Source organism: Chiloscyllium plagiosum, unplaced genomic scaffold (assembly GCF_037043375.1).
Source record: "Chiloscyllium plagiosum isolate Xiang-an unplaced genomic scaffold, Cpla_swu_hap1 HiC_scaffold_28, whole genome shotgun sequence".
Classification (NCBI taxonomy): domain Eukaryota; kingdom Metazoa; phylum Chordata; class Chondrichthyes; order Orectolobiformes; family Hemiscylliidae; genus Chiloscyllium; species Chiloscyllium plagiosum.
In genome coordinates, this window is record NW_028270166.1 from 30,336,247 (window position 1) to 30,355,149 (window position 18,903).

Consider the following 18,903-nt stretch of genomic DNA (forward strand, 5'->3'; position numbering starts at 1 on the left):
CTGTTCATAGCATTCCAGTGGTGGTCTCACTAGTACTTTTAGTAAAACCACCACTTTTATACTCTATGTTCTTTGAAATAAAGGGCAACAATTCCATTTGCCTTCCCTAATACCCACAGAACTTGGATGCTAGCTTTCTGTGATTCATGGATGAGGATTCCCAAATCCCTCTATTCCATGGCATTCTGCAGTCTCACTTCATTTAAATAATATCCAACTCCTCAATTTCTCTGCCAAAGTGGATAACATTTCCCCATATTATGTTACATCTGCAAATTGTTGTCCGTTTGATAAACCTGTCTATATTCATTTGAAGACTTTGTGTCATTGTCACCACTTGTCTTCCTACCTATTTTTGTGTCATCCACAAATGTAGTGTTAGTGCATTCACTTTCCTCACCCAAGTCATTAATTGTGGCTCCAGCATTGATCCCTGTGGCACTCCATTTGTTACTGATTGCCATCCTGAAAATTTCATCATTATCCCAACTCTCTGTTGAGATGCAAGCTTGTGATGCACAGATGAGGACTTCCAAACCCCTCTGTTCCATAGCTTTCTCCTTTTAAATAATATTCTGCTCCTCTATACTTCCTGCCAAAATGGCAAACCTCATATTTTCAACATCTCTGGCCATTCTAGGGCAACTAAGGAAATTCAGGGATTACAACATCATCCTGTAACTATGCTTTGGTGTGTACAGTATTGTGTTATGTCTCCAAAATGATCTCAGTGTCTGAGCTACTTTAAGACTTAATCCATCTAAATGTCAACGAGGAATAAATGCATATTTTAAGATAAAAGCTGCGTTCACACCCTACTTGATGCATTTAGAATCCATCTGCTAAATGTAGGAGTATTGGCCTGACCTTTGTGTGTTTCTGACTGCCTCCTCTGTCTTTTGGCAGCATGAGTGAGGATGGCTGGATCGCAGGGTCACTGGTGCTGCGCAGTCGTATCCTACGTAATGCAGTAGCAGTCTCTGGCTTGAGTGTAGCATATTTCTCAGACTCTGAGGATCTGATCTCATGGAGAACTAAAAATAAATGATAGAAAAGACAGAGTGGATTGAAGTGGTGGCCATTTCAGCAAAAGGAAATAACTAGCATCAGTTTCAAAGTGGTCACTTTATCACTTCTCCAATAACAGACCTTCACATCTGATTCCTTGAATACTTAAGTAACTAAAAGTAAGCCATCATTTCTATTCCATTTCTGGGCAGCACCTTGTGTCAGCCTGGGATCATTTAAAGGGATCACCACGTCATCAAGTCAAGAAAAACTGCCTTACCCTCTCCTCAACTCCTCCAGAACATCACAGAGGTTAGGCCAGTTAAAACATGACAAAGCTGAGGTGACAGATTTTTGTTAGCGGAGATATTTTTGTTGCAGAACCAAGGCAGTTTAAATGGAGCTAATATCAGCCAGATTCTGATTGAATAGCAAAAGGGCCTAGGTGATAAATTGCCACATAAAAAGTTATTGCCAAGACAGGAACTCACTGTATTAAGGATAACGAATTGAAGTGGATTGAGCCTTAGTTAACGCTTTTCTATCAGAGAGTCAGGATTACTGGGTCATTTTCAGCTTGGAAAGACAGTGAATTGTCAAAAGGATCAGTCCTAGGGCCGCAATTATTTACCATCCACATTAATGATTTGGAGTTGGGAGCAGAGTGTAAAGTACCCAAAATTATTGACAATATAAAAATAGGTGAGAGAACATGTTATGATGAGGACATAAGGAATCTGCAGGGGATAAAGATAGCCTGAATGAGTAGGCAAAAACTTAATGTGGGGCAAGTCGGGTCATGCACTTTCATAGGAAGATTCAAAAGGTGAGCAATTATTTAAATGTGGAAGAGATTTTTTAAAAAGTGAAATAGAGATGAATTTAGGTGTTCTTGTGCATGAAATGTAAAACATTAGCAAGCAAGTGCAGCTAGTAATTAAAGCAGCAAAAGGAATTTTGGTCTTTATTGTTAACGGGTTGGAGTTTAAAAATAGGGAAGTCATGTTGCAAATATACAGAGTGTTGGAGAGGCTGCACTTGGAGTACCATGTACAGTTTTGGCCCCCATATTTAAAACATGATGTATTGGCCATGGAGGTAGTTCAAAAGAGATTCATGAGATTGTTCTGTGGGATGGACCTGTTGATTTCTCAAAAATGGCTGAACAGATTAGGCCCTTATTCATCAGAGTTTAGAATAATGATGGGTGATCTTATTAAGACATAGATGATTCTGAGCAGGATTAACAGGGAAGATGTTGACAGGAAGTTTCCTCTAGTTGGAGGATCTCAAAGTAAGGGACATAATTACAGAATAAGAGGACTCTCTTTTAAAACTGAGATGTGAAGGAACATGTGTCAGCATGGATTTTCTCCAGTTGCTCTGGCTTCTTTCCACAGTCCAAATATGTGTAGGTTAGGTGGATTGGCTATGGGAAATGCAGGGTGACAGGGACAGGGTAGTGGGAGTGAGTCTGGGTGAGATGCTATTTGGAGGGGCAGTGCAGACTCAATGGGCCAAATGGCTTGCTTCCACATTGAACAGATTCAATAATTCTTCTCCCAGAGGGTAGTGAATGTCTGGAGTTCTCTACCCAGAGAGTTTTTGATTAGGTTACTTACAGTGTGGAAACAGGCCCTTCGGCCCAACAAGTCCACACCAACCCTCCGAAAAGCAACCCACCCAGACCCATTCCCCTACATTTACCCCTTCACCTACCACTACAGGCAATTTAGCATGGCCTGCAAATCTTTAACTGTAGGAGGAAACCCACACAGACACAGGGAGAATGTGCAAACTCCACACAGACAGTTGCCCGAGGCAGGATTTGAACCCGGGTCTCTGGCGCTGTGAGGCAGCAGTGCTAACCACTGTGCCACTGGGTATCTGATATGCTGTATATAAACCCTAAACCCCTCGATTAGATTCCAGTCTGTCCCTCACTCCTGGGGATCTGTTATTCTGTATATAAACCATAAACCCCTCAATTAGATTCCAGTCTGTAACTCACTCCTGGGGATCTGTTATTGGATCTGTGAAGTGATCCTTGTTGGATGTTAGACTGAAGACAAGATAAACTAAATGGTCAAATGTTACACTGGGAGCAGGAACACAGAAAGCTGCTGGCTCATTTCTGTTCTGTTACATATCTCCAAGTTTCAGATTGGGGCTGAATTTCTGTCACAATGGGGAAAGTCTCAAAAGCTGTTTACTGTCCTGCATGAATGCATCGTCAAAATATGAATTCCCTTGCAAGATAGGAAACGGAGACAGCTCTTTGAAGGTGTTTGTATCTCTGTGTGTGTGATTCTGTGTGTCTGTGTATGTCTGTTCATGTGCGATTCTGTGTGTGTGTGTGTGTTCAATATTAAATATTTTCAAACTGTATTAATGTTGCCAGTTTCTCTTGCTTTTCCTTATTTATAAACTCAATGTCATTGCTGTGCTGATATAAAATGGTGGCTGTGGACAAATCTCAGATGTCTGCCTGACTGATTTGTGTCAGGAATACCTTCAGCAAGGGAGAGGGGACAATGCGTCAAAAGCCATTTCCATTCATTGATGCTAGCAGAGATAGATTAGATTAGATTAGATTAGATTACTTACAGTGTGGAAACAGGCCCTTCGGCCCAACAAGTCCACACCGCCCCACCGAAGCGCAACCCCACCTGACCTGCACATCTTTGGACTGTGGGAGGAAACCGGAGCACCCGGAGGAAACCCACGCAGACACGGGGAGAACGTGCAAACTCCACACAGTCAGTCGCCTGAGGCGGGAATTGAACCCGGGTCTCTGACGCTGCGAGGCAGCAGTGCTAACCACTGTGCCACCGTGCCGCCCACTAGGAAATGGAGACAGCTCTGTGAAGATGATTAAACTGCAAATCCCAAAACCATGTTTACAGTGAGTGCAGAGAGACAATGTGACATTCCAGTAAGGTCTGCCTTACTTTCCAAGCTCCTAATATCCTATTGTGCAGATTAAATCACTGAAAGTATTTAAAGAGGAGGTAGACAGATTTTTGACATTTGTGAGTCAAGTATTATGATGCGCTGACAAGAGAGAGAAGTTGAACCGGGGGCAGAACAGTCATGATCTCGTTGAATAGTGTGGCAGTCTTGAGGATTCGATGGCCTACTCCTCCTTTTATTTCTTATGTTCTCCTGTTCTAGTATTCCTTGTGACAAATCCAGGTCATGGATCAAAAGGACCACCTAAAGGACAGCACATTGATGAAACGTGAGGGAAAGGACACAAGAGTAGGACACAAGTCGTACAGATGTACATGCAAATTAGGAGCAGGAGTAGGTCATTTGGTCCCTTGAGCTTGCTTAACCATTCAAAATAATGAAGACAGCCTCAACTCCACTCTACTGCTACCGACAACCTGTGACTTCCTTGTTAGTCAGGAATCTCTCCCTTAAATATTCAATGATCTAGTCTCCAATGCTCTCTAGAGAAGAGTTCCACAGACTGGGACCCTTCGAGAAGAAGGGTCTTCAACCTTAAATAAGTGACTTCTTACTTTAAAACTGTGTTCCTTAGTCTAGTCTCTCCCATGAAGGAAAACACTTTTTCAGCAAACATTTCCTTCAAAAAAAACACATGAGAATTGTGGATAGCTCAACCAGTACCTGGCATATTGAACATGTAGTGAACATACGAAGCTAGATAATGGCTTCGGCCCAACGAGTCTTTCTTCACCTCTTCACTATTTTGCAGACGATCCACAATTGCAACCAGCACATCAAAAATTTCCTTGCTGACAAGAGCTGTGAGTAACAGAAACAAAATGAAAACAACAAAATGTGGACAATTAGTGATGGTTAGATTATTTCTGCAATATTGAATCATCAACTGTATCAAACACAGCACCTAACTCATCGAGCACAACACTTATCTCACTGAACCTCAACACACAACTTCACTAACCCCTTTACCCAACCTGGGCACCTACAATACTGAGGATAGTGTTGGGAACATGGACTTCAGTTATGAGGTGAAACTAGAAAAATATGGATTGCTCTCCTTGGAACCAAGAAGGCTAAGATCGGACCTACTAGAGGTTTTGATGGAGTAAAGAGAGGAAAGATTCCCTCTGGCGAATGACTGGCTAAGGATCCAGAAGAGAGACAAGCACAAATATTTTTAGGTACAAACCTATCAGGAGTTGGAACATGCTGCTAAAAGTGTAGTGAAACTGACTCCAACATCATGTTTATGTTGACTGTACTTGAGCATGTGAAATTTTTAGATTTACAGGCAAAATATAGAGGTGGAGGACTGAATACAACTGCTCTTTGAAAGCAAACACAGACACAACAGACTCCTTGATTCTTATCCTTAACTGCTATCTCAATGCTATCATACTCTCTCTCTCTCTCGGGTTTATTGTCCTGTTATTCTCATGTTTTATATAAACTTCTCTCTACATATTTACAGTCATATCCTCAACCATGGCCTACTCTCATTGTGTCAATTGCAGATAACCTTATCTCTGATCACTTCCTTCACTTTCCATTCCACATCTCTTCCCAGTCCAACTTCCGTGTCTGCACACAGATGAAAAAAATACTCCCCCACAAGTCACATACAATTGTGCTTTCAAATTCCCTGTGATAGTCCTCACTCCAGTTCCCTCAAGCTCTGACTGATCTTTTAGGCAAGGATACTGAGTATTCACCTCACCAGCTTCAAAACACCCTGGTCCTAAACTCTGGCTCCAATTTAACACCAGACCCAGTAAGCAACCTAGGTCACAGCTTTCAGACTCTTCATTGAAGGAACATATTAAAATCACTAACGCCACCCAGCATTGTAACACTTTTATTCAATCGTTCACCTCCTTTTCCCTTCAATAATACAGATTGCTGTTTGTGTTGTGGACAGCCCTTTCCCTTGTAAAACATGGACTGCTGCAGAGGATTGTTATCTGGACTATTGGTTAGTTTAGTGGGCAAACTGAATAAACAATCAGATAACCAACTTGTTACCCACCTCCCAAGGGTTGCTCCTTGCTCTTCGTCAGATCTGTGTATGTATTAATAGGGATCAGCTGCTCAAACAAGAGTCACAGCCTGGCTACTCCAGGCCCATCCCCATTTACACCGATCTCTCCCAACACTCACTCCAGTCAACATTCCCCAGAGAGGGAAAGTGAACAAAGAGATGAACAAAAAGAAGCAGGAGGGAGGGAGAGAGAGAGGAAAAGTGATGGAGTAAAATTGAAGAGAGTTGGAAGGATGGGGGTATAGGACAACAGGAGGAGGAAGAATAGAATTGTAAAACAGAAGGTAATGGGAGACTAGGATGGGAGAGGAAAGGAAATGGAAAGAAAACAGAAGCTAAATATATCCTGAAACGATAGCAGGCAGGATCTGAAGGTATGTTGACCTGTATACAGTATTCAGAATTTTCCAACAGTTCAACTACCTGCCTCACTGAGTCATGTTACTGGGCTATAAAGCAGAGAAAAGCTGTGCAGAATGGCCTTTAACTAAAAGTATTAACTTAGTGTGCAAATAGAGAGTATATATTTGGATTTCCTGTACCTCCTTCTGCTCCCATCCTGGAGCTCAAGTGTAACAGTGGCAGCAGTTTATCTAACACCACGTTCAGGAACTTGACCAATTCCTCCAAGCAAACCTGCCTGAGCATAGAGACAGCCTGGTTCACTGCCTCAGTCTGATGGGTTAAAGAGTAGTGTTCACCAACAGCTTCACACAGTGAGAAGAATCGCTCCAGGGTCCTTTCCTGCAGCAATAAGCAGAGAACAATGTAACACTGGCAACCAAGAAACCAAGAGACTTTACCCTCTCTGACCTTTCTTCTAAATAACTTCAAACAAAATTAAGAAAAACACAAAGAGAAATGTCAATGCTATGTCCAATGTTTGTTTGGAACATAGAAGGAAAATAGCCCCTTGTGCCTGATCAACTATTTAGTAATTAGCATTAGATTTTATTGTCCTGTGTATTCAAGGATACAGGAGTACAGTGAAAAGTGTACAAAGTCACCATTCCCAGCGTCCAAAAGTATCTAAGTACAAAATCTTAGATATAATGTAGAAACGTGATGAAATATAACAGATGAATCAAACCCAGTGTCTCACTGGCATGAGAACAGGCAGTCAGCCAGCATTGACATTCATTGCTCTGCCATCCCATAATTACAGTCAAGGCTGGACAGCCCTGATAGTTGCAAACACTTTCACCTGTGTGTGCACTGTTGAAACTGGGCGTAACTCCAGTTTAAAGACCGCTTTCCGATTGTCCAACCTCTTCAAGCCAGGCAGCGAGCTCTGAAATAAAGACCAGGGAAAGTTATTCAAACAATTACTCTAGGGTTCCCTTCTCCAAATCTTGAACGTGATGCCTGACCAAGACAGCCTATTCCAGGGCTGCATCATGTTGTTCAGAATCATATTGTCTGATTCGTGAAGGAACTCTACACAGAACCGCAGGACATAACAAGACACTGTCCAACTTTCCATCCCCATTCTGTTGTCCAGCTGAGAGTTTGCACAATGTTCAATGTGGGAGGAAATTAATTGTGGAAGAAAATTCCTTCCATTGTTAAGACCAGGAGACCTGAGTACTACCTGTCCATGGAAAGGCCGTGAGATACTGCACTTCCAAAAGAAAGGAACAGAATGTATAAAACATAGACAAAACCTTTGTGGTGAACAAGGCTATTCTGTCCATCACACCCAGGCAGTAAGAAAGCCCTACTTTTGCCAATTGTAACTATGATCTGCAGTCATGTGTTCTCAAGTGTGGCCAGTATCAACTGTAAAGGAAAATATTCAAGTAAACATTATGCCCTTTGACCTTTCACAGTACTCCAGAATCACCATCTATTCCAAAAAAGTAATTGTTGCACAGAGCTGAAGAGGGGCTATCACCTTAATATCTAAAAACGAGACAATAAATTTAATTGCGTGCCAAGCATTCCAAAGGAGGCTTGACATGGATTGATAGATATTTGTTGAACAGTTTGTCTGTGGGTTCATGACCCCTACCACCATAAGGCCTCAACTATAAGTCGAAACACCGGTGTGAAGATTAGCTTCCGATCATTTGTATCACTCAGAATCTTTCTCCATGCACACGCTGTGGAGAAGCAAACAATAGCTGCTGGCTCACCGCCAATACACAGGAACAGCAAGGAAACAGCAGCACCTCTGAGTGCGCTTCATTGAACAAGCAAAAAGTGCCTTCTGTTGTGAATTCCTGACATTCCTAGCGTACTGCTGAGATGCTGGGAGGAATGCTATTGGGAAGGGAGAACCAACCCCAGGCACAGCAGTTGTCAGTGATGACTAGTGCCAAGTGCGAAGTTGGGATATTTCTTCTGATGGAGGTTGAATGATGAATAAAGTGAGGGATAAAGTGATGCCAGTGGCAATCCTCAATTTTCAAATCATTTGTTGTGATGAGAGTATGGCAGTTCAGCATGGGGTGAAAAGATTGATTGGGTCCTGGATGCCAATTGATTATCAGCTTGGGCTAAAGGAGAGGAGATATATTCTATGGGCCTTATTAATTCGTTGTGGGTATCTTTGATGCCAAATGGTGATTGGAGAAAGACACTAGGAGCAGTGCCTCTGTGCTCAATGGACTAATGATGAAGCTGGATGGAGACAAGTCATTACAGAGCAAACATAATGTTTAAGAAAAGGTCACAAAGCCATCATAATCACAGCTTCTTTCAATTAGAAGTTACAGACCAACACTGTAATGACCTCAATGTGAAGGGACACAAGTATAAATGACACCACAGGCCTGTCACAAACCCGTGTAGGATCACAGAGCCCCTGGGAAATGACAAAGGGCAAAACCAACTTTACAAATACACTTCAAACAGAGATACGCTGGTCTTCTTGGAATGCAAATTGTAAGAAAAATAACACAAACTGGAAAAGATCTTACACACGAGAAAATGTTACAGAAGTCAAATCAAATAATCCAATTTTACACTGTACCAAAACGGTTATGAGCCTGTACTGATGGGAAATGGGAGACTGAGATTCGAAGAATAGTAGATCTACTTTGTGACTGGAGGGCTGTAAAGTTTGATGGTAAATGTGTATAATCTAGTTTACTTTTAATTGTAAGCAATTAGAAATGTTACTTAGATTAGTAATGTGAGAAAATGAAGGGTTCACAATCACAACATTTTGAATGTAACACATAGAGCTGGTGGATCTCTTTTGACAATAGCCCTGCTAAATTCAATTATTTAGAAAGACATGAGTATCATTCCATCATAGCGTTCTGCTGCTCAGGTGAAGTTGTGTTCTTCTAAGGTCATGAGATTAAAATGCTGTGACGTAAACATCGGCCGAGGTCGGAATCCAAGGATCCTTAACATGTTTTCAGCTGACAAGGGAATCTCTGTGGACATTCCAAGTGAATGGCTTTTCAGCTGGATTTTTTTGAAGCTTCAAGTGGAGATCTGCAAGCAGTACTTGTGAAGTGTGGCAGCCAAAATGTGATGAAGACACACGTACACTAAATCACACATTGTTATACGCATATAAGTAAACATTTAGTCATTCTGTACTTACAGACGATACTGAATAAGGGAAGGGAGGTTTGTCCAAATTAACAGGGAGTTCAAAGGTTCCACAGCGCAGATGTCCATTGTCCAAGATTGACAACCACTGTTGCAAATTAAAAATATAGACAATTAACACATTTAATGCCCTAGGAACATAAGCAGCATACCTAGGGCATCTATTATCCTTCTAAAAAAATGGAATAATATATTACAGAATGTCAATCTCTTGTTCTATACGGAGAAGTTTGTTCAGCCAGTAATCAAACCTCTGGAAATCAACAACCACCATCATTGATCATTGTCAGAAACAAAATCAATTACTCAAACAACTCACATTTCCAGTGTTGATGTGGGTTTGAGTTGGCAAGTGTGTAAATGTATTTGGTCCATTGACGTTTTCTATTCACTATGCAGCCTGTTAAGATACATCCTCCCTGTTCACCTGTCCAAGTTCGCACCCTTCAATCTGATTCAAATCCTGGAGGTCTGCTTGTTTATGTGGACCCTGGGCACAGAGTGTAGAGGGTCTCCCCCCACCGGGCACAGAGTTTAGAGGGTCTCCCTCCCGGGCACAGAGTGTAGAGGGTCTCCCCCCCGGGCACAGAGTGTAGAGGGTCTCCCACCCTGGGCACAGTGGGTAGAGGGTCTCCCACCCTGGGCACAGTGGGTAGAGGGTCTCCCACCCTGCGGACAGTGGGTAGAGGGTCTTCTATCCTGAGCAGTGAGTTAATTCTTAAAGCAGCTTCAGTCTGAGGCCACTCGAGCTGCCTGGAGCTGTGGCCAGTGCCCTAGAGCCAGCTCTGCTTGTGATTAGTTTAATCCACTGAAAGTATTTGGGTAGATCTATACTGTAAAAGGACAACATAATGGGGAATTACTGCATTCAGCTCACTGTTTACTGTGTAACATTCTTCCACTCAGCAGTTCCTCAATTGGACTAATATTCCTTGAAGGGTCAACAGTGACAACTCTGCAGTCAGCCATAAAGTCACAGCAGGTTCCTGGAGCACACTGAATCCAGACCCTTCACACAAACACTAAACCAGCTCATGTTCACTGAAACTGAGGCAGGATCTCACAGCGAGCAACACTGAGAGGGAGAGGCAGGTACACTGAGAGGGAGAGGGAGAGAGGCTTACAAAATGCTTCCAAATTCTGTCTGTTGAATTAAATGGACTGAAAACCAGCTGGGATTTTCTAATCCCTGCATGTGATATTGCCACTAGATTCTCCTTTCTGTGATCAATGATCTGAGATCCACTCAGACCATGTTAAATGACCATACAATCTGGACAAATATTTTGATTCTTACAAAACAGCCCTGAATCTATTTCTGAACTGAGGTTGAATTGTGTAGAGCAACAGTACAGGTATATTTACAAGAACTTTAAAGTCCATACACACTTTGTATATGCTCTATAATGTTTGCTCCCCTGATTTTGACCAGTGGTTTCTGTACATTCTGGTTTTCATAACAACACAGCCGATGTAGGTTTCCAACAATGAACCCTCAGCTCACAATGGAATCAAGTTAGTTTGTCACAAAAATAGAACTCGTCCCAGCTTCAAACCTGTTCCATTTAACAAGGTCAAAGAAGAAAGCTGTAGACCTTATCTGGCCTGGTATTGACCCCAGCTTGGTACTTACCCCGGCCTCGTATCGACCGTGGCCTCGTACTGACCCCGGCCTGGTACTGACCCCGGCCTGGTATTAACCCCGGCCTGGTATTGATACCAGCCTGGTACCGAACCCGGCCTGGTACCGACCCCTGCTTAGTACTGACCCCGGCCTGGGACTGACCCCGGCCTGGGACTGACCCCAGCCTGGTACTGATCCCGGCCTGGTATCGACTCTGGCCTTGTATTGACCTACTGCATTAGATGGAAGTTTACCCAACGTGTATTAGGGAAAAATGGTTTAATAAGCAGCCAGTGGCAGTTCAGAAACTCACACTGTAGCCCAATGGAACTTCAGGGCTGTCCTGGCTCTGTTTGGGCTGACAGTTAATGTGGTAAAAGGTGAAGAGCAGGTGATGACCTTCAGTGAGACTAGATGGCAACTTTATCTTCACTTCCTCATAGAAGAAAGGAGACCTGCCGAGGAAGGAGGAGAAGCTGATGTTATAAAATAAACCAGCAACAAAATCTAAAGTTACTTATCCCCAAAAAGGAGAAGGACACAGGACTCTGGGAAGAGAGTGGGACATTAGGACTCACTGAATAGTTTCCCAAGAGTCAGCACGGTGGGGATGGGCTGAACACCGTCCTGCTGTGTTGAAGGATTTTATGATTTTATATCCACCAATACCAGGGAACAGGCCATAATGTAACCGCTGTTATGATGGCATATTGAGGATCTGACCAATCATGGTGGAACGAAACATGTTGATGTGTTTTCTGAGATTCAGAGAACCAATTACACAGAGAGACAGAGGCTTCTTGATAACTCTGTTGGGAATAGCAGTCCCATTCCCACACCATTATGACTGAACTAAGGAGGAGCCCAGTGTGATCTCAGCACAGCTGAATTCCAGAGTAAACACATAAAGGATTCTTGTTTCTGAACAGGATCCAACAACACAGCTGGAAACGTCTGTGTTTGGAGGTCGGGTGAGGACAGGTTTCTCCATGGTTCCCCTCTTTTAATTAGAAAAGCAAGTACACAGAGTGGATACAGGCACTGGGAGGGTACAGGCACAGCGAGGGTACAGGCACGGGAAGGGTACAGGCACATGGAAGGTACAGGCACAGGCAGTGTACAGGCACAGGGAGGGTCCAGGCACAGGGAGGATCCAGGCATGACAAATCTAACCATAATCCATGTTGCAAAATCATTTCTGAATGGAGAATGGTTCTCCCATTTATTAAAATGTTACTTTGTGTACCTGGTACCCTTTAAGTGTACCATAAATAATCTGCCTTCCACCTCCCCCCACCCCCCTCCACCCAAGTCAGGACATATCACTGCTTCTCTTCAGCCACCAGTTCCACTGGGTCACCAGGAACATCTATAACATGCATATACAAGAGGGAAGAACTAGCTTAGGGTGTGGTTTTCCAAGTCTCCCTTATGGAATGCGCATTTCTAGTCACCGGGAAAATCTGGATTCAATCAGTTCCTTACCTACGGAGACTGATCATGAATCGGTGACTTCGCCAGCACATTGCCAGTGGAAAACCAGCCATTACTGAACTCTGACCAACTCTGAACAGTGGGCACAAAGTCACCAGCTGCAGCTCTCACAGCTGAACCCATATGCTTATTTTACAGGGCAGAGAATTCCGGCTAGTCACTAGAAGGAGTCTTACCCACTGTGGTAACATGTGCTCACAGACAGTGCTCCTGCTCAGTGTTCCTAGGCAGTGCTCCCATCTAATGCTCCTGTTCAGTTCCCCCAACCCCTGCCCCCACCCAGTGCCCAACTCCCATTCCTACCCAGTGCTCCCAGCCAGTGATAACATCCCCTGCTCCCGTCCAATGCTCTTGCCCAATGCTCCCAGCCAGTGTGTACCTGCTGTGATAGGCCACGGGTGTATATGATTCATTTACATATTCAGGATGTCCAGATTTTCCAAAGATGACCTGCAAGGTAATTATTAACAACTCTCAGTCACACAATAGATGTGTATGGGAAGCAACCAAGCTGACTTTCACCTTCATAGAGCAGAGAATGGGATGGCACAAAGCAGAGGGCCAGTGTGGTGTGCAGGGCACAGACCTCATTGAATGATTTGGGACCAGAGGCTATAGCAATTCACCAACCATCCCTCTCTCTGCAATTCCACCAGCTCCACTGTGAGAAACTGGAAACAGTGTTTACAATGTAGTGGCAGGGGCTCCAGCTGGGGAGATGGACTCCCACATTACGGAGTAGTTGTGTGCCTAGAGCAAACAGTTGCACATCTTTGGGGTGTAACGAAGGATGTTGCACTGGGAATTGAAACACTCCTGTGCTTGTCACCAATACCCACAATGTGCCCCAACTCCCCAACACCTTGCTATTTTTTCTCATTAGTCACTGGCAGTGGTTTAATGCCAAGCTCCAGCAAGTTGAGTCTCACCGGTAGGGCATTGTTGACTTTTTCAATGCCCATCAACTGGATTTTCACTGTGATGTTCCGTGCTGATCCCTGTCGGTTCGTGAAGTTGAAGAATTGAGGGTAGACATAGAGTAGGTTTCTGAAAATAAAACACAAAACATCCTTTAAGGACGCGAGAAATTCATCATTGGTGGGGAAGCGATAGCATGGTGGCATTGTTTCTGAACCGTTAATCCAGAGACCCTGGGTTCAAATCCCGCCATGGCAAATAGAATTTGAATTCAATATTTAAAAATCTAGAATTATGAGTCTAATGACAAGCATGAATCAATTGTTGGAAATACCATCTAGTGTTTAGGGAAGGAAACTGCCATCTTTACCTGCTCTGGCCTACATGTGACTTCAGAGTCGAGAGTGTAGTGCCAGAAAAGCACAGCAGGTCAGGCAGCATTTAAGGAGCAGGAGATTCAATGTTTCGGGCAGACTTACACCCAAAACATCGATTCCCCAGCTCCTCAGATGCTGCCTGACCTGCTGCGCTTTTCCAGCACCACACTCTTGACTCTGATCTCCAGCATCTGCAGTCCTCGCTTTCTCCTAGATGTGACTTCAGATCAACAACAATGTGGTTGACTGTTAACTGCCCTCTGAGCAATTAGGGGTGGACAATAAATGCTAGCCTAGCCAACGGTGCCTACATCCCATAAATTAATTATTTTTTTAAATCACCAACATGACATCATGAAATAACACAGGATTGAGGGAACACACTTGAAACTATCAGTTTATGAAATGCAGTTTGCGCCTTTTGAGGAAGCCCTTCCAATCACTCATGTCTCCAAGGAGACACTTACACCCATGTATATCTAGAAACACCAACTTTCCTGGATTTCTGTATTAATAATACCAATCAGATTGGTCAGCAAGATGTTCACAATAGAGTTGCTCCTGTATTGCAAAGTCCTTTAAAAACATCAATCACCATGTCAGCCACTGGCATATCTGTATTTGTGTGATCTTTGCTCCAATCTGTTGTGCATTAGATGTGTAACCTCTATTCTAGACCCCTGTGCTGCGAGAGTTCTGCTCTGGATCCTTTCATAATGCCTCAGTAATCAACCATCGTCAATTCTTCAGTACAGTGTATTTGCGGGAAAGATTCTCATTCCCTTGAAACTATACTTGGAAGCCCAGCTCCATTATTCTGTTTCTGAACTCCCTGGAATGCAGATATGACCTTTAACTTGGTCTCTGAAAGTGCAAACATGACCTTTACTCTTGCTGTCCTAATAGTGCAGACATAACGTCTGTTCCTGGTTCCTTAATTGATCACAAATGGTTTTAGTTCCAGTCTTAAGCAGTCCGATAAACCACTTCAGGATCAAGGCTTTGTCCACACATTATTTGCTTACTGAGCTCAAAAATACAGCTGCCATTGGGGCAGCATGGTGGCTCAGTGGTTGGCACTGTTACCTCACAACACCAGGGTCCCTGGTTCAACTCCACCTCAGGCAACTGTCGGTGTGAAGTTTACATCTTCTCCCAGTATCTGTGTGGGTTTCCTCCCACAGTACAAAAATGTGCAGATTAGATGGATAGGCCAAGCTAAATTTCTCATAGTGTCCAGGAATATGTAGGCTAGGTGCACTGGCCATGGGGAATGCAGGATAACAGGGATGGGATGGGATGGGTCTGGGTAGAATTTCCTTCAGAGGGTCAGTGTGGACTTGATGGGCTGAACGGCCTGCTCCCACATTGTAGGGATTCTATGATTGGAAGATGACAAATGATCAAGTCAACACATTTTGACACTACAGTCTTGAAACTTCATAAAAACTAAAACTGAACCAAATGTTTGGGGCTCCTGTCACAATTTCATTCTAAACGTTTCAGCTTTCTTTCCTGGATCCAAACAGTGTTTAAGATGCTCCATCAGTTTTGAAGGGGGAGATGGTGACATCGTGGTAATGTCACTGGACTAGTCATCTAAAGACTCAGGCTCCGGGGCATCAGTTCAAATCCCACCAAGGGTAGATAATGGAATTTAAATTCAGTTAATAGTTTGAGTGTTGAAATCATGAAACCATCATCAATCGCTGTTTAAAAACCCATCATTTGTACATGCCTCTGCGTAATTCCAGACATCACAACAATATAGTTAACTCACAACTGCCCTCTGAAATGGTCCAGTAAGCCACTCGTTTGCAGAGCAATCGAGAATAGGCAACTCCACCCCCATCCCATGAAATAATTTTTTTTTAATGCTTTTGAACATTGCTATTCAATCTGTTTTCATTACCTTGCCAGGTCATTAGAGGTCACTCAAAAAAAAGTCTCACCTCATATTTTGCCATGACTTAGAGCTGCCGGTGTTGGAATGGGTTGGACAAAGTTAAAAATCATACAACACCAGGTTATAGTCCAACAGGTTTATTTGGAAGCACTAGCTTTCAGAGCGCTGCTCCTTCATCAGGTGGTTGGAGAGCACAACCTACTGCACAACCACCTGATGAAGGAGCAGCGCTCTGAAAGCTAGTGCTTCTTAATAAACCTGTTGGACTATAATCTGGTGTTGTGTGATTTTTAACTTCATTTTTTGCCAATGCTATTAATTCTGTCTTGTCTGTTTACTGACGCTCCTTAGATTGACAATTGGTTTTCCTTATTTAAGTTAAATAGTTCATACTTGTGACTGTGTGTAAAGCTAATCAGAGTGTTTCCAGCATCCACCATGATTACAGCTACTGTTTTCAGCGCTCCTCAGTTAAACATGGACCTTAAAATTAAATTGTGCAATTATACAGAAATAAGCAGCTTTTTGAACTGGGCTTCATACAGCCCTGCCCATTCTGAAGCTGTCCAGCCAGTGTCAATTCACAATGGGTTTCTCTACAAAATAACCGAATATGTCAATGTGAGGAGTTTAATTAGAGATTAGAAAAAGGTTTTAATTCGATGGAAGTCAAGAGTTATTTTTACTGTAGAATTCACTAATTGACAGGTTCAGAAATTGGCTGAAGGTGCAGAGAACCAGGTGTGATTGTTGTTAAATCACACAGCCCTTGTGAGTCAGCGAACAATGTGCTCACAAGCTACAAAATCTCATTACTGGTTGCTGATCTCACCAGTTTAAAATACGTATGGGGCCAACACTACAGTTAACCCAATGTTTGTCGGTAGATTGTGGGCTCCATTTCCACTCAATCACAGCAGTAGCCTGAGAGCTTCAGTGAAGCACTAAGGTTGTGGGGCATCTTCCAGGATGAGACATATGATGGAGCTCCCCTCTTCCCTCCCAAATGTCCTTTAAAAGATTCCACAACAGTATCCCAACAGTTCTCCCTGGTGGACTGGATGGTACTTATTATTCGAACAACATCACTGAAACAGATTATCTTGGTTATTAAGTATCACATTGCTGCAGGTGGGATCTTGCTGCACGCTCTCAGGGACCACTGCGTCTCCTGCATTACAACAACATCTGCATGTTCACAAGTACTTCATCAATGTAAAGTACTTTTAGCATGTCCAGAGGTCAGAATTTTCAATATATAAATATAGCCATGATGTGGAGGTGCTGGTGTTGGACTGGGGTGGACAAAGTTAAAAAGTCACACAACACCAGATTATAGTCCAACAGGTTTATATGGAAGTACAAGCTTTTGGAGCGCCGCTCCTTTTTCAGGTACACTTCCTTGCAGTAGTCCTTTCTATTCTGAATGACGATGGCTCCTTATTTCTCTGCTGGTTTGATGACAATGTTGTGATTAGTCTTGAATGCATGGATGGCGTTACGTTGTGATTGGCTGATGTTTTGTTCTACCTTGTGAGTGCAGCTGATGAATCTGGCATTTACACATTCCCGGACAGTTTGAGTATACATGTGAAGCTCAGGGCAGCAGTTCTCCGAAGGGGTCCAAACCAACTCCTCCTTTGGTCGCTCGACTATGGATCTCTCTGATGACTGTTCTGGTTTGCCAATTGTCTCATTAGGCTTGCTGCTGACATCTTGGAAGGGTTCCAGACGTCTTGTGCGTCTGATGAATTCCTCCGTGTCTGCTGTAAGACCAACGGGGTCCATTTTGGTGATGAGGCAGAAATTGAGTCACCGGCTGAGAACTTCAATCTCTTCCAGTTGAAAGGTGTGGTCCAATAAGTTGACTGTTGATTTCCCCATGGTGGTACTGTTTTCAACTGTGGTGCTGGGGAGTCTAGGCTACTGCTGGTGGTTATGCCAAGTTTCTCCAGTTTCGTGTTCTTGGTGTGCATGTGCATGTAGCTACCTGATGAAGGAGCAGTGTTTCGAGAGCTTGTACTTCCAAATAAATCTATTGGATTATAACCTGGTGTTGTGTGATTTTTAACTATATAAATGTAAGTCTTTCTTCCTTTCACAGGGTAATATGGTATTAAAGGAAGACACTTTAGTCCAGCAGGTTACCATGGGCATGTCTGCCTTCAGACAGGGACACAGGGACAGTGAAGGGATGGAAGAGCTGCATTTGGATTTCTTCTCATTGTGCCTGACGTAAAATCCTCATGGATTCCTTCTCTTCTTTCCTAAGGACCTCACAACTAAAACCATGTTCCCAAGGCTTAGAATGCAGTGATTTCAGTAGAAAAACCCTGGCTGTTGTAGCACCCACCTCCTGTTGGGTCATCTCCAGTTACAAACAGGACGGGTGTGTGTAGAACAGGATTCACAGTGACTCCGAAAGCAAACCAGGCCAGGACTTATACAATAAATGGCAGGTCCTAGGGACTGTTACTGATTAAAGAGTCCCTTGAAAGTGGAGTCGCAGGTAGACAGGGTAGTGAAGAAGGCGTTTGGTATGCTTGCCTTCACTGATTATAGGAGTTGGTATGTGTTGTTGCAGCCATACAGGACATTGGTATGACCACTTTTAGAATACTGTGTACAATTCTGGTTGCCCAGCCATAGGAAAGATGTTGTTAAATTTTAGAGGGATCAGAAAAGACTTACAAGGATGTTGCCAGGGTTGGAGGTTTTGAGATATAGGGAGAGGCTGAATAGGCTGGGGCTATATTCTCTGGAGCATTGGAGGTTGAGGGGTTTATAGAGGTTTATAAAATCATGAGGGGCATGGATAGGGGAATAGGTTTAAGGTGAGAGGGAAAAATGTTGAAAAGGTCCTGATGGGTAACTTTTTAGTGCAGGAGGTAATGCACGTAGGAATGAGCTGCCAGAGGAAGTGGTGGAAGCTGGTACAATTACAACATTTAAAAGGCATCTGAATGGGTATATGAATAGGAAGTGATCAAAGGGATAT

At 43.3% G+C, this 18,903-nt stretch overlaps 1 protein-coding gene across 2 annotated transcripts in view; it reads right to left on the reverse strand.

Annotated features, from left to right (window-relative positions):
* The window catches only part of LOC122565276 (dedicator of cytokinesis protein 7-like), a 194,365-nt gene that overhangs the window by 74,825 nt on the left and 100,637 nt on the right, over positions 1 to 18,903 (reverse strand). For both annotated transcript variants that reach the window (XM_043721062.2, XM_043721061.2), the window contains exons 15-22: positions 13,634 to 13,751; positions 13,084 to 13,154; positions 11,524 to 11,665; positions 9,579 to 9,674; positions 7,224 to 7,310; positions 6,562 to 6,763; positions 4,645 to 4,782; positions 868 to 1,034 (exon numbers count right to left, since the gene is read on the reverse strand). In XM_043721062.2, coding sequence (XP_043576997.1) covers positions 868 to 1,034; positions 4,645 to 4,782; positions 6,562 to 6,763; positions 7,224 to 7,310; positions 9,579 to 9,674; positions 11,524 to 11,665; positions 13,084 to 13,154; positions 13,634 to 13,751 — 1,021 coding nt within the window. The remainder of the gene's footprint in view (positions 1 to 867; positions 1,035 to 4,644; positions 4,783 to 6,561; positions 6,764 to 7,223; positions 7,311 to 9,578; positions 9,675 to 11,523; positions 11,666 to 13,083; positions 13,155 to 13,633; positions 13,752 to 18,903) is intronic.